Source organism: Diabrotica virgifera, chromosome 5, assembly GCF_917563875.1.
Source record: "Diabrotica virgifera virgifera chromosome 5, PGI_DIABVI_V3a".
Taxonomy (NCBI): Eukaryota; Metazoa; Arthropoda; class Insecta; order Coleoptera; family Chrysomelidae; genus Diabrotica; species Diabrotica virgifera.
The window spans coordinates 214,596,099-214,612,592 of NC_065447.1; the positions used below are offsets into that span (position 1 = coordinate 214,596,099).

At 31.5% G+C, this 16,494-nt stretch overlaps 1 protein-coding gene across 4 annotated transcripts in view; it reads right to left on the reverse strand.

Annotated features, from left to right (window-relative positions):
- Positions 1-1,678: 1,678 nt before the first annotated feature.
- Positions 1,679-16,494, reverse strand: part of LOC126885284 (kalirin) — a 1,143,465-nt gene continuing 1,128,649 nt past the window's right edge. For all 4 annotated transcript variants that reach the window (XM_050651791.1, XM_050651792.1, XM_050651789.1 and 1 more), the window contains 4 exons: positions 12,631-12,867; positions 7,401-7,539; positions 5,434-5,832; positions 1,679-1,932 (listed from right to left, as the gene is read on the reverse strand). In XM_050651791.1, coding sequence (XP_050507748.1) covers positions 1,819-1,932; positions 5,434-5,832; positions 7,401-7,539; positions 12,631-12,867 — 889 coding nt within the window. In that variant the 3' untranslated portion in view covers positions 1,679-1,818. The remainder of the gene's footprint in view (positions 1,933-5,433; positions 5,833-7,400; positions 7,540-12,630; positions 12,868-16,494) is intronic.

Here is a 16,494-nt window from a genome sequence, read left to right on the forward strand (position 1 = left end):
CTTTTCGAGTTATTTGCGAGCGAGTATGTTCATTTTTAACAAAAAAAAAAACATGTTTATGGGCGGTTTTTCGCAGATAACTCAAAAAATAAGTACTCTAGCGAAAAAAATATTCTTAGTAAAAATATAGCTTATAAAAAATTGAAAAAATGGTGTACGCGTGAGGTCTGCAGACCCAGCATAAGCAGAGTTGTAGCTAATGAAAAGTAGGTTCTTCTTCGTCAAATTCCAAATCGAATATTTCAATATGAAATAACCAAAAAACAGAGCACTTTTCGGGGAAAATTCATTACAACTTTTTTAAAGTGCTTAAAAAAAGGTTTATTTTTAATTTTTAAAAAAATTTCTAACATTAAAAATAACTGAGTTACGCTCAAAATATTGTTGGTCCCTTTTATTTTTTGGTACAAAAATCGCGAAAATCACCCCCTAATTAGCTTCCCAAATAAAATTAATCGTAACCGCTTCACAAGTTACTTTACTTATGTATTGTTTATATTATCTATAAGTTTCATTGGTTCAAAGTGCTCAGTTTTGAAAAAAATTGTGTATAAAATAAAACATTTTTTTTAATTTTGAAAAAAAATGGAATTGTTCATGAAATTAACTTAAAAATTATTAGTAATACCAAAAATCTTAAAAAGTAATAAAATGTACGTTTTGCTTTTCTGAATACTTTTCCTTTTTTTTCTTGTTATACTAAAATTGATTATGCTATGGCTGTTCAAATTTTGCCAAAACTCGTGATTAGTTACTCGTTCAAGACATTTTAACTACAGCTTTTTCAAAAATAAGCACTTTGAACCGATGAAACTTACAGATCATATAAAGAATACATGAGCAAAGTAACTTGTGAAGTGGTAATGATAAAATTTATTAGTGATGCTAATTAGGGGGTGATTTTCGCAATTTTTTTACCAAAAAATAAAAGGGACCAACAATATTTTGAGCCTAACTCACTTACTTTTAATGTTACAAGTTTTTTTAAAAAACAAAAATAATCCTTTTTTTAAAAACTTTAAAAAATTGAAATGAATTTCCTCGAAAAGTGCTTCGTTTTTGGGTTATTTCACATTGAAATATTCGATTTGGAATGTTATGAAGAAGAACTTACATTTAATTAGCTACAACTCTGCTTCTACCGGGTATACAGACCTCAAGCGTACACCATTTTTTTCAGTTTTCTGTAAGCTATATTTTTGCTAAGACTAGTCATTCGCTGAAATACTTACTTTTTGAGTTATCTCTGAAAAACCGTCCAAAAACATGTTTTTTTCTGTTAAAAATGAACATATTCACTTGCAAATAACTCGAAAAGTATTGATTTGGGGAAAAAACTCTATAGAACAAAAGTTGCTTAGAATTAGTCATTATTTTATCCAATTCCGGACTTATTTTGAATGTATATTTTTCACCTTCGAGAGGGGGTATTCCCCTCTATTTTTGAAAAATGGAGGGGATGTAGAATTGTAAACTTTTTCTTATATAATAGTAGACAATTTCAACTACCCATTCCCAAATTTTCATCCTTCCTTTATTTTTTTTGGGGTCAGATTGTTCTTTGATCGGGCTAATATTCAATAAGTCCCATGAATGATATCATTGACAACTGCAATTATCATTTTTATTGATGGTCTTGCAGCCATCCCACAGTTCCACACAAAATAAAAATAAAAAATTTAAACAAAAGTTCGTTTATTTATGTATAGGTAAAATATAATTATAAATATATACGATTGATTAACAAGCTAAAACGGAAATAATCAAATTGGTCACAAATTAAAATATATTTACAAAGAACAATATCTACGATTGGGACTAAAGAGCATCTTCTTTATAATAATTCGAGTTCGAGGGTGCAAGATTCATGGGGTGTCTTCGCTGCATGAACATTTTTAGACGTGCTGACGGGATAGATGCTGAACCGCTAGCCTACAAACAAAACAGAAATTTAAATAATTTATAAAATTAACTCAAAGAATGTACTATTTAAAAAAAGTTCACCACCAACATAATGACCAGTTGTCAAAAAAGCAAATTTCGCACTTTTGAGTGCTCTCATCAGAGACATGTAAAGAGAATAGACTTGGCTAGGGATATGCCACTCAATGCATCGGGGTGTAACGTCGATATCAAATACGGTAGTCTAGCTATCTTTCTCTGTCGTACGAGTGTGAGCATATCTACCAAGAGGTGGGAGTAATGGAACGACAGCGACACAGAGGCGGCAGCCATCATATGCTTGAGAGCGAAAGCTAAGCGCCCGTAGAGAGAGATAGATAGACCACCGACCCGAACTGCTCCGCGTTACGCTATTTTTCTGAGTTGGCCAAATCTATGTGTATAAGATCTTTGGCTCTCATACTCTTGCCTACATGCCTGTGTTTCTTTCTCTTAGTCTGTCTTTGGCCTCTTTTTTACCTCACGAGTACCCAACAAAGACAAAACATGTCATGTCGCAGAATGAACAGAGACTTTTAGAGAGAATTCAGGTCTTAAACAATTAGTTTGAGATCAAAAGTTTGAAAATAAAGAGAAGTGCTGTGGTTAAACGCAGTTCAAGAAAAAATAAAGGAGGATTGAAACAGAAAATTATCTAAAAAACTCATACAGAAGTAAAAACTTCAAGTTGTATAGGTACTGGTATAAAATCGTTTATTAAAAAACTTCATAAAATGTCGTGCAAAACGTTTTCGTTCTAATTCAGAACATCTTCAGTGCCTAGAATGAAGTATTTCCACGTTAGAAAGGCAAAAAAGGCTAAAATTGTGACTGTTAATAAGAAAAACATGTGGAGAATACTTACATTCTGCTAAGTAATTGTAACTAGGACACTATTCAAAGTGGTAACTTCATAATATATGGTTTACATGTAAAATTAATATGGTGACTACCAGTCGATGTTATAAGATTACATTAAGTACATGCTTAAAGGACATGCTTCCCTGCTCGAAAAAACTAGGTACTTGCCAGTTCTATGGGCACAGACCAACTGATAAAATAGGAAATGGACTTGACAATATGACAAAGAGTGACATGACAAGACAAGATAAAGTCAATTTTTGGTTAAGAACTTCAAAAAGTGTGGTTGTAATTTTGGATTTTAATTAAAATGTAATGGTTGTTAATAACTGTTTGAAAATGTAATTAAAATTGTTTAAAAATTAGAATCTATTGTAAAGTCTAAATTAGCAACTCTCTATTCCAGAAAAAAACTTTTGGATTGTTGGATTTAAGGTGAGTATATTTCATGGTTAAAAGTGTGACGTCATCGATTGTAAAATGATAGATAAGATGAAAGTTTAATTTAGTTTGATAAAATGAGATTATACTACTAAATCAAACTATAGTGACGTCACACTTTTAACCATGAAATATACTCACCTTAAATCCAACAATCCAAAAGTTTTTTCCTGGAATAGAGAGTTGCTAATTTAGACTTTACAATAGATTCTAATTTTTAAATAATTTTAATTACATTTTCAAACAGTTATTAACAACCATTACATTTTAATTAAAATCCAAAATTAAAACTACACTTTTTGAAGTTCTTAACCAAAAATTGACTTTATCTTGTCTTGTCATGTCACTCTTTGTCATATTGAAAGTCCATTTCCTATTTTATCAGTTGGTCTGTGCCCATAGGGCTTCTCATTCACAGTCATTTGTTTCGAGCTTCTGTCAAATGTTGTATAATCCGTGTATATTAATATTATACACAAATTATACTATATTAATATTATACACAAATTATACAACATATGACAGAGGCTCGAAACAAATGACAATCGATGAAAAGCCCTATTGAACTGGCAAGTACCTAGTTTTTTCGAGCAGGGAATCATGTTGCTCTTTAAGCATGTACTTAATTTAATCTTATAACATCGACTGGTAGTCACCATATTTTCATAAAATTTAACATGTAAACCATATATTATGAAGTTACCACTTTGAATAGTGTGCTAGTTACAATTACTTAGCAGAATGTAAGTATTCTCCACATGGTTTTCTTATTATCAGTCACAATTTTAACCGTTTTTGCCTTAATCTAACGTGGAAATACTTCATTCTAGGCACTGAAGATGTTCTGAATTAGAACGAACACGTTTTGCACGACATTTTATGAAGTTTTTTAATAAACGATTTTATACCAGTATACAACTTGAAGTTTTTACTTCTGTATGAGTTTTTTAAACTATGGCATACACCAACTATTGGGATTTTCCCATTGATTTTATTTTAGAAAATTATCTATACTAAAATCACAATCAAGATGCACTAGAAATAAACAAACCCAGACACGTTGAATATTACGAGGAGCACTCCCGAATCATGATTTACAATGTATAAATTTTGTAAATCATTATTTGGGATTTATAATGTATACAGTGATGAGCGCGCTAATAACCGGCAAAATAACATAAAAAAGACGGAAACCATATAAGTTGTGAGATAAAAAGAGACGAAACTAGTAGAGGTAGGAAATTTGGCGATAGAAACCTATAAATTTACATTACATTGATTGTTTCCTACCTTTAGACGTATCGGTCGAGTTTGGCAACTACCACTGTGACACTGACAGTTTAACTTGACATACTCCTCTGATACGTCTAAAGGTGGGAAATGGGAAACAATCAATATAACACAGAGGTTCTCAATCTGTGGTACATGTACCACTGGTGGTACATATCATTATTGGCGGTGGTACACAAAACACAGAAAAAATTAAAATAGTAGAATTTTTAATTAATTAGTTTTTATATAAGTACATTTAGCAGCAATAGCCGTAACGTAATTGTGGTAACCATAGTTTTACTTAGGTTTTTATTTGTCAACTTGACAGTATTTAACTAGTTATTTAAATTTAATGACCAAGGGCATTATATCATATTTAACTGACTTCGAAATCATGTCATTATTTGTCAAATAATATACCAGTCGGACATTATATTAAATTGTAGAAGTCTCTATAGCAAAATTTCACATCTATACTAGTTGCCTCTCTTTTTATCTCACCACTTAATATGTTTTCCATATTTTGCGTTATTTTTCCGGTTATTAGGGCGCTCATCACTGTATATGTATCAATATTACAGAGTAATTAAGAAATAGATGGAGATGCATGCAGTAGAATTAGGGTGTAATTAGTGGATGAAGTGGAAGGAAGCAAGTGGTGTATGGTGTGAGAGAAAGATTCCAATGAAACAAAAGGGCAAATTTTAAAAAATTGCCATATGACCAGCTGTGAGATAAAACTAAATATTGTCGAAACTTAATAATAAATATGAAGCAAGATCCAGAACTAGCAAGCCTAAAACTAGATATAGCTCTACTACTTATAACAAGATGTGAAGATAACAAGCTCGCTAAATGTGGTTTGTGGTTTTGAATAAAGCCGGTTAGTGCTGATAATAATAGTTGATTTTACATTACCTCTTTTATCCAAACACATTGAAGACTCTTCTCCATATTCAACCTTTGCGCTGGAACTAGCACCAACAAACTCTTCGTCAAATCCTTGGCTTCTTGCGATACGTCTCCAAAATACTCATCGGGGAAACAAAAATCGCATTTGAGAATATTCGCAGTGGTTTCTTCCACTGAGTCGTCGAGGAAGGGAGACACTCCGCTGAGCATGACGTAGAGGAACACTCCTACAGCCCAGCAGTCAGTGTGGACGCCAACTGGTTGACCGAGAACCAGTTCGGGCGAGGCGAATTCGAGGCAAGCTGGTGGCAAGATGACATTCTTGGAGGTGTTGACTGAGTCACCGAAGTCTACTAATTTTAATAGGGGGATGGGAACGGTTATATCGATCATTACGTTTTCGGGCTAAAAAATATAAGTTTATTATAAGAGAGTAGTTTAATATTGGTGAGCGGTTTACCCCTATAAGTAGAGCATAAATGTTTTTTTGCATTTCTAGTATACCTATAACTTTTTTATTCAATTCTATATATTTTTCAAAGTTCAAATAAGATTTTCCGAATCGCTTAAAATAAATATTTTTAAGCGGATCTCATTGAAATAAATAATTTTTCTCTCCTAGTAATTTTCCGAAGAACGCTTCCTTTTCGAGATATTTGCAATTTTTTGTTGAAAAAAAAAACGCCTTAATTACTGATTTTTGGAATTTTTTTCTAAAAAACTACCAAATGAATTGCAATTCTACAGAAATCTCGCTAAAAATAGTTTTAAATTTAAACAATGATTTTTACGCGCAGCGTGTCTGTATCCCCGCAACCGCTGTTCACACTTACCATTTATATCCTTGTCAAAATAGTCTTACTCGTACTTGAAGGTTTAAAAATTATAAAGCTTTTCGTAGAAATGCAATTCATTTAGTAGTTTTTAAAACAAAAAAATTCCAAAAATCACTAATTAAGGCATTTTTCAACAAAAAATTGCAAATAACTCGAAAAGAAAGCATTTCGAAACATTACAAGAGAGAAAACGTATTTATTTCGATCAGATATGCTCAAAAAATTTTATTCGACCTCGATTCGAAAGTTATTATTATTTGTTTTATATGTTACAATTTCCGGCCTACTTGGAAAAATTTTAAAAGAAGAAGAAAAAAGGTTTGATGGGATAGAACACAAAAAAAAATGGTCAGTATATTCCGTTTCTAAGCGTCTTTTAATTTTCTAAGCGTTTCTAAGAGAGCGGGTAAACCGCGCGCATAATAGTACATATACTATTTTTTTCCACATATTATGTGTATTTTAGATAGAAAGTTTTTGTTTTGTAGATCTATACCATTTTGACTTTAAACTTCGTAGAGGATAGAGTCCGATCAGGAGCATCATTTGAAATTTTGTTTGGGGGGGGGGGGCAAGCACTATATATACAATACATTATATATGATGTTATGATGAATATTGATGTATTTTCTGTAAATTTCAGTCATTTTCAGCCCCCCCCCCCCCGGACGCCCAAATGACGCCCCTGAGTCCGATCAATATACTTATCAAACCAAAGAAGATATGTGAATTTTTAATTGGATAAAATGTTGCAGTTCTAAAAAATATAATATCAAAGAAAAAAAGGTAAACCAAAACAAAAACTGTAACTTAAAAATAAAGATAATTTGGAAGCCAGGTTGTCCTTTCAATTTCACTGAAAACTATTTTCGAAATACATTCTTGAAACACAAACTCAAAAATAAAAACAAAAATAGGTAAATTTTTACATTTTTCGAAAAGAATTTATTTATCAATATCTATTTTGTTCTCTCCAAAGAAAAGTTTATTTTTTCAGTTTTGGAAATAGCAGATTTTAACTTTTTTAATCGCTGCTGCCCTAGTAATAAGTTAAAGCCACTATCGTCTTTGATTAGCAAAGTAAATACCGACATAAAAAACTACTCTATTTAGATTATAAATAAACTGAAGACTTACCTTAACATCTAGATGCGCAATACTTTTTTGGTGCAACCATTTTAAGGCGGATATTAACTGAGAAGTATAGTTTCTTACATCTGACTCACTGTAAGTTTCTTTATCACTAATATACTTAAATAATAAAGGTCCTCTGACTCTGCAAAAATAAAGATTCAACTTAACTGAAAATTATAATAAAAATCCGAACACTTTAAAGTGTTTAAACAGAAAGAAAGCTATACAAAGACCGAGGAAATGTGAAAAGTACAGTAGAATTAGCATAATCTCATCAATGGATCCTTTGCATGCAGTTGTTAAAAACAAACTAGTAAAAGATATCAGTGGTAAAATTGACGAAGACCAAGCAGGTGTTTATAGTAGGACAGTCCTGTATCAACCAAATATACCGGTTCAACAAGTAGGTAATCCAAAAGAAAATGATCAAAAACAGGTCAATCCTCTGTGCATTTATAGTTTAAAAAAACGTATGACTTAGTATTAAGATATAGCCGAATGGTTGATAACAGCAATGAAGAGCATGTATAGAAGTTATCTAGTAAGAGAAAAAATGGGAACGAAATGTCACAACGTCTTTAAGACAACAAAGGGATTGCTGCAGGGGCTGCTCCAAATCGCCAACGCTTTTTAAAATATTTTTAGAACAGACCCTTAACCGCTATTAAAATGTGAAGGAATGGTGGACCCAGTAAGAGATGATCATTTATATGGTACATTCCATGTCAAATCACTCAGGCAAAAAATTTTGGATCTCCGATTTGTCTGAAAATTGGTATATAGCTTCTGCGGGACGTAAAAATAAGATATTTAAGGTCAAAAAAACTTCTTCTTCTTTTTTTCTCAAAATGTTATTTTATGCGGTTTTACAGTGATTTGGTGTTTATTTAAACAAATTTGCATTTTCTGTCGTAAAGTATCAATGAAAAACATAACATTTTAATAGAAAGTACTCAAAAATGTCATTATATGGCATTATAACAAGTTATTTTGAATCAAAACAAGTTTTTGATCAAATTTTATAGTGTAAAAAACGTTAAAATACCGTTTTTTACATTTTCCTCCATTCCCAAAATACATCATCATCGATTTGGCTGAAAATTTTCCCACAGATAGCCAAAAGATAGGACTTTAAGTGGTTAGAAGGATTTGAATTATATTACAATACCAAAAAAGTTACATGCAGTAATATCAGACTCAAAAGTATATATTAAACCAGTCGGGATAGCATTTGACCTTGAATGCCGAGCTGCCCAAAATTTTATTTTTCTGATCTTTAGAGGAGTCAATAGTAGCCTAAATTTAAAATCACGAATGAATTCCTCCGTTACGTTAGCCGCCATTTTGATTTTAAAGGAGAACCTATTTTGTTCAATACCTCCGCCATTTTTAACTTTTCGACAAAAATGGTAGGACCTGAAATTGTTCCAAATAAATCGTATTTACAATTATTACAATTTCTTTTTAACAATTTTTATCGTGAGGTCGATATTTTCGAGTTAATTGTACTTACAGTAGACGCCTATATTTTTGACTATAATATTGCATGTAACTATTTTGGTATTGTAATATAATTCAAATCCTTCTCACCACTTAAAGCCCTATGTTTTGTCTATCTGTGGCCAAATTTTCAGCCAAATCGATTATGATGTATTTTGGGAATAAAGACAAATGTAAAAAAAAACGGTATTTTAACGTTTTCTACACTATAAAATTTTATCAAAAGCTTGTTTTGAATCAAAATATCTTATTATAATGCCATATAATGACAATTTTGAGTCCCTTCTATTAAAATATAATGTTTTCCATTGATAATTTACGATAGAAAATGCAAATTTGTATAAATAAACACCAAATCACTGTAAAATCGCATAAAATAACATTTTGAGAAAAACAGAAGAAGAAGATTTTTCGACCTTAAATATCTTATTTTTACGTCCCGCAGAAGTTATATACCAATTTTCAGACAAATCGGAGGTCCAAAATTTTTTTTGCTAAAAAATTGAGTGATTGAAATGGAATGACCCATATACATTAAATTTTGCAGGCGATTAGGTGGTCAAGGCACAAGAAAAAGGAAGACAAGTTTTATGGTCAGAAAATTGGAAGAAGAGTACTCGAAGAATGGTCTAAAAATAAATTTTCAGAAAACAGATATCTAGCAAAAATTGCAGAGATAGTAAAAAACTTTGAAGTAGACGAAGATTAACAAATAAAAGACATAATCAAATTTAAATACTTAGGATTCATGGTTTCAAAGAATGGAGCATCAGAAGAAGAAATAAAAAGCCGACTGGGCTGAACAACAACATGTATCGAGCAATTAAATCCGGTGCTATGGGATAGCCATATTGCGAAGAACACGAAAACAAAATTTTTTCACTCAATATAATCCGTAGCTTTATGACGTATGGCAATGCACTGCACAGAAATCTGGACACTAAACAATAAAAAAAGAACCGAAATAAAGTTATGACTACCGAAATGGAATATTGGAGGAGTTGCAGAGTTACAAAAATGGATAAAATCAGAAACAAGGAAATTAAAAAAAGAAAGGGGGTAACTAAGAACGTTCAGGAAAATATTGAAGAAAAAAGACTAAATTTGTATATGTACATCAGCGGAACAGATAGACCAAAAGGCAGCGCTGAAAAATCTATTTCAATTTACTAAAGCTAGATTTTTCACAGTTGATTACTGTGAGTGTGTAGAGAAACATACTGCGGTCGGTCAAGCGAAACGTAGAACAGGGGTTACTGAGAGGGTATCAAAGTTGCATTCCTACGAAGGTAATTATTTCCATTTACTAAGGCTGAAAATCAGTACACACATTCTAAATTAAATATAAATAAAAGTTATTATAGTCGGTCAGCTGTATGACGGGACAGACCGGTCGGTCGGCCCCAATAGTCGATTGAGGAAATGAAGCATTTTGGCTCGCAATTTTTTCGACCAGCATGGATTTACTTGAAATTTTCACAGAAGGTAGCGAATAGTCCAAGGATCATTTTATATATCATGCCGCTATCCTACGCTAAAACCTTGGGGTGGTTGCCACCCCATCTCGGGGATGGGAATTTTTTATTACATTTTAACCATGTAATTCGATGGAAAGAGTGATTCTAAGAAAAAAATGTATTTTACATTTTCTTCGTAAAACTAATATTTTTAGAGTTATTCGCGCTTGAAAATAACAGTTTTTTGACGAAAAAATCGACTTTTTTAGAGTGTTTTTTGAGAATACCTCGAAAAATATTGTATATATTTTTGGCGATAAAAAGTTTCTTCAAAAATGATTTTGTAGGATTTTTAAAGAGCTATAAGATTGTGTAAATTAAATTCCGTAAGATCGCTTAGTTTTTAATTGGGGCGGGTTTAAAGGGCTCAAATAAGGGGGTGTTTGCTGGTAAATAGAGGTTTTAAACAGCTATATCTGGCTAACTGTTCACTGTAATGAAAATCTATGTACAGGGTAATTTTAGTCATTAAAAAAGCTACAATTTAGTAGTTTATAATTTTTTTCGTATCTACAGTATTTTCGGAGATATTATGAAGTAAAAGATGAAAAATACCAAATTGCAAAAAATCAATTTTTCTTTAAAACTCCAATTTTTCCAAAATTAGGCCATTTAAATAGATCAAACTCCTTGAGTCTATTGATAATATAAATATAAAAGGAACTACAGAAAGGTAAAGACCAATTTTGAATTAGGAAGGTAGTTAGGGGGTTGTTTGTTCTCACTGATTTTTTCGTAGAGAAAAGCAGGTACCGACATTTTTTTGATTATAAGTCGCTTAATTTTCATGCTAGAATCTTTTTATTATTATTTTTTGAAAGATCTAATTGTTTACTTGAAAAAATATTATTTAAGTTTTCCTCGAAAAATGCAAATTTTTCCCATTATTTGGCTTTAAATATTTCAAATTCTTCATTTGACGAAAAAAGCTAATCTTTAACATGCCGTATCTCCGTTTGTATTGGTCTTAAATATATTATTGGAAAATAATATGGTTTGTGTTACTAAAAGGTACAATTTTGATATCTACATTTTTTTTAATAAATGCATATTTTTCGAGGTATTCTCAAAAAACCCTCTAAAAAAGTCGATTTTTTCGTCGAAAAACTTTTATTTTCAAACGCGAATAACTCGAAAAATATTAGTTTTACGAAGAAAATATAAAAAACATTTTTTTCTTAAAATCACTTTTTCCATCGAATTGCATGGTTAAAATGTAATAAAAAATTCCCACCCCCGAGATGGGGTGGTAACCACCCCCAAGTTTTAGCGTATGATAGCGGCATGATATAGAAAATGATCCTTGGACTACTCCCTACCTTCTGTGAAAATTTCAAGTAAATCCATGCTGGACGAAAAAATTGCGAGCCAAAATGCTTCATTTCTTCAATCGACTATTGGGGCCGACCGACCGGCTATGTCCCGTCATACAGCTGACCGACTATAATAACTTTTATTTATATTTAATTTAGAATGTGTGTACTGATTTTCAGCCTTAGTAAATGGAAATAATTACCTTCGTAGGAATGCAACTTTGATACCCTCTCAGTAACCCCTGTTCTACGTTTCGCTTGACCGAGCGCAGTATGTTTCTCTACACACGCACAGTAATCAACTGTGAAAAATCTAGCTTTAGTAAACTGAAATAGATTTTTCAGCGCTACCTCTCCGTCTAAGATAGGTGGATATCAAAAATAATAGATTGGAGACTCAGTAGAAGCCGACTGTCAGAGTTTTGCACATGCCAGATTATCTTGCACGTAACAGGAATATAATATCGTACATAAGATTAGATAGGCAACGATGGGCATGACATCTGTCCAGAGCCAATGGAAACTACTCTCCGAGACTAACTCTATTATTACGGTCAGGGAAATAAAAGTAGAGGAAGACCAATACAGGCGGAAATATAGCGTAGACGAGACATGAGGAAGACTGGACCGGTAAATTGGCAAAGATTGGTAATGTATAGGAACTAGTGGTAAAATAGATTAGGCAAACATATTAGAGCTCTAAAAATCACTGCCTTCAGCCGTGCACTAACTAATGATTCTACATAGAAACATCGAGACCAGACCAGTTATTCAGAAATTGGGAGAATGGGCCTGAAAGGCGATTTCTTATGAAGAAAATCTAGTCATGGGAAAACTTGAAAACATTGAAGAAAAAACTAAGAATTTTTAAGTTGAAGAAAAAACAAATTTATAGATACTTACAATTCCAATATGATCGTATCGATGCCAGGTAATGGAGCATTGTCGAACAAAGCCAATGATCTAATGATGTTGGGATGTTGCATTCCCGCTAACAGCGAATATTCCGCTTGGGTCACCTGATGAGATTGTTTTCGTCGTGAAATTTGTTTTAATGCTACTTCTTCTCCAGTCCCCCTGTCTCTTGCTAAACGGACGATTGAAAATCTTCCTCTGTCTATTTCTTCTAACTCTATGTACCTAAAATCGTTACATTGTGTAATAAATTTAAAATTCATGTAAAAACATCTGGCACCAATAATCAAATATAAAAGATAACACTGTATTAATTTCCAGACAGTATATTCAACTTGGCATGTTTTCAAGCTGATGTTGTTAATATAGTACTGTTTACACAAATTTAATTTTTTTTACAAATAAAACGATTTATTGGTTTCTCGTGAAGCCGTGAGACCATGTCATGTTGGAGAGATTCTTTATATTTAGCGGTTGTCACTAAGTCGATGAGTCGAGCACAATAAAAATATTTGGAAAGAAATGAAAGGCACAATTAACAAAAAACAGTCATCAGAACAATAATAGTCTAAGAGCTAGAGCCGAAAAATCATCGTCATAAGTAATATCAGTGGCGGCCGGTCAGGGTCGGCAGGATCGGCAGTGCCCACCCACACATTTATGGACACATTGTAGATTTCCTAAATATTTAATTTAATCAGAGTTGATGATATTTGTTTCTGTAAAATAAAAAAAAAAAATATCTGTGAGATAATACAGACTAAATTTTATTCATCGTTTTTAAAATAATTCGATCAATCCGATACGTTAAGTGATCTCTGCGCATAAGAAACTTTTCAAATTAATAATCCCAGCCATGCATCCGATTTCGATTGTGTGAATTCTTTTTTGTAAGATCCGCTTCGGCAGGGACGGCCAGCCGTCCCTAGATTGACGATTTATTTGTAAGGAGCGCTGTGGAATATTGGTTGATAGGCAACCAATTATACATTTCACTACAATTTCACCCGTATTTGAATGGCAGAGTCCGGCACATAAACAATCTGCCGATCGGTGATGTCAGACACCAACAAGGCACGTACCAAGCCACGTAAGTACCCTAGTAGTGCGCTCTGGATGAAATTAATTATGAAATAAGTAGCTTTTGGAATTTTAAATCTCGCTTAGTTTTCACTGTAGCATATTTTTATAAACAGCTTTTGGAAATTTTTAACTTTATTAATAAAGGCGACAATTTTGTAAGTGATGATATCTAGATCCGTGAAGCAATCGGCTTGAAAACTTTTTTAAATGATTATTCTTTTAATATTTTTTTACATATTTTTAAGAAAGTGTTTACCCAAATTGATGTGATTTCCAATGTTGTTCAAAATCAGTCAACTGACATTATTTATTCCAAAAATAGAATAACAAAGCTGGTAAAAAATCTCAGAGATAGTAATTTTCAATATATACGCAGTGACGTTTTGGATTCGCTTGATATTCCCGAACACCCCCAAAAAGACAAAAGTATGATACAGATCTCGAAAAACAACTATATTTTGAAATTTTTGATACTATTATTACTTATGCAAATAGATACTCATTTTTTCAAATTTTGAAGATTTGCAAATTTTTGAAGATTTGCAAAAATTTAAAAGTTACGCCAAAGAATTTCCAAAATATCTTTTAGACAAGTGTATTAAAATTATCCATCATTCTTTAATCAAATAAAATAAGGAGATGAATTAAAAGTTTTATATGCTGATCCAAATATTTTCGGACGATGGAATAAGTTACAAAATATGTATAATTTTATACACTGCAGTTAATTGTAACAAACTGTTCCCGAAATTAATAAATTATTATCATAAATTCTCTCACTGCTACCAACTTTTGCCTGAAATGAACGGGATTTCTCTTGTCTCAAACGAGTCAAAACGTATTGTCCAAACACTATGAAACAAAAGAAAATGTCAATAGAAAAAAAACTATTAAAATCTCTCCAACACACTAATATATTTTACGATGATGTTATAACCCATTTTGCTACGTCCAAACAACACAGACTAAAGTTAATTTATAAATATGTTTAGGTTCTAAATCTATATGAAAAAATTAATAAAAACAAAAAAGAAAATAAAAAAAAAACAAAAACCAAAAATTTTCTATGATGATTGAAGCCTTTTAATTAGATGGTATACCTATCTGAAAAGACAAAAACCTTGCCGACCCTGTCCCTAAAGCCACGAGCCGCCACTGAGTAATATGTAGTTTGGCATGTGAAATGTGTCTATTGTATATTGATAATTATGACCCCTTTCAGGCTGACACCTCAGTGGATACAGGAAGTAGTAATAAGGGATGAAAGGGGAAAGTTAGTGCTGTCATTAAAGGTTTTCACCTCCTATTTTGTTAAACCTCCATCAATTTGCATGAAAATTGGTGACTAGTTAGAGCATACCTCAAGAAACAAAACTGATTTGGTGCTAACTTGAACTTTTATCCTGGTGGTGGATACCACCCCCTGTCGGGGGGTGAAAACTATTTTATTAAAAATAAACCACAAATTGATAGAGGGACAAATTTTAAGTAAAATATGTTATATCATGTTATTAAAATAAATCAATATTTTTTGAGTTATTAAAGATCAAAGATTTGAATTTTTCGTGAAAAACTCAAAAACTATAAGTTTTATCAAAAAAGTTATAATTATCAAAATTGAAGATAATAAAAAACAAAATAAATTTCTTATTCGGAAAAAAATTGAGAATTAATTAAAAGTGAGTTATAGGTGATTGAATGTATATTTTTTTCGGCTAGTACTCAAATCAAGTATTCAAGCTTAAATAACGGGAAAACGATACATTTTATAAAATATATTTACTAAACACTTGTCAAAGTACTCAGAAATATGTATCAAATGAGCTCCCGGAGAAGTTGATACCATTAAACATTATGCTACAAACATTTTTCAAAGTTTAGGCTCCAAAATTTTATAGCTTAATTATTATATTATTTATATAAGTTTTTTAAATTGTTTTAAGACATTTATGTAAAATTTAGCAAAAATGTATTCGAATATGTCAAATGTACCCATTATTGGACACCCCCTAGTTTCTGGACATATTCAGTTTATATTGATAGAAAAAATTCAATTAAATATCGAAATAATATAAAAATAATACTTTACTAATACACAATTAATTAATATGTTCTTTTTATCATCCGTAACTTCACGCATGTGCTCTTAAATAGACGCTATTTTATAGGTACTTGCTACTGTCATTTCGGAGTCGGCGTTTGTATTGAATATAATATATTACATACTCCAAAAAATATAACTGTTTTCAATATGGCAACAGAATACACTTGCGTGCTTAAAATAAATTGTACAACTGATACAGATACTGCTGTGAAATTAATTAGTGAAAAAACATTGAAAACTGCAAAAGAAAAATTAAATATTATTAAAAATTAAAATTTAATTATTAAATTATAACCCTAACTTCATTCCCGAAATTCCTTTGAAAATTATTATGTTAACTAATTTCAAAATAAATATATAAATAGCATATGTTTTAATTTTCACTTTTTTCTAAAAAATTCAAAAGGTTTCTCTTATTTTCATCATCACTTACTTAGTTTTGATGTTATCAACTTCATCTGGAGCTCACTTGACAGGTATTCTTGAGTACTTTGACAAGTGTTTAGTAAGTATGTATATTTTATAAAATGCATCGTTTTCCCGTTATTTAAGCTTGAATACTCGTACATACATAGATTTGAGTACTAGCCGAAAAAAATATATTTATATTCAATCAATTATAACTCACTTTTAATTCATTCTAAAAGGTCTTTCATGTAAAGAAT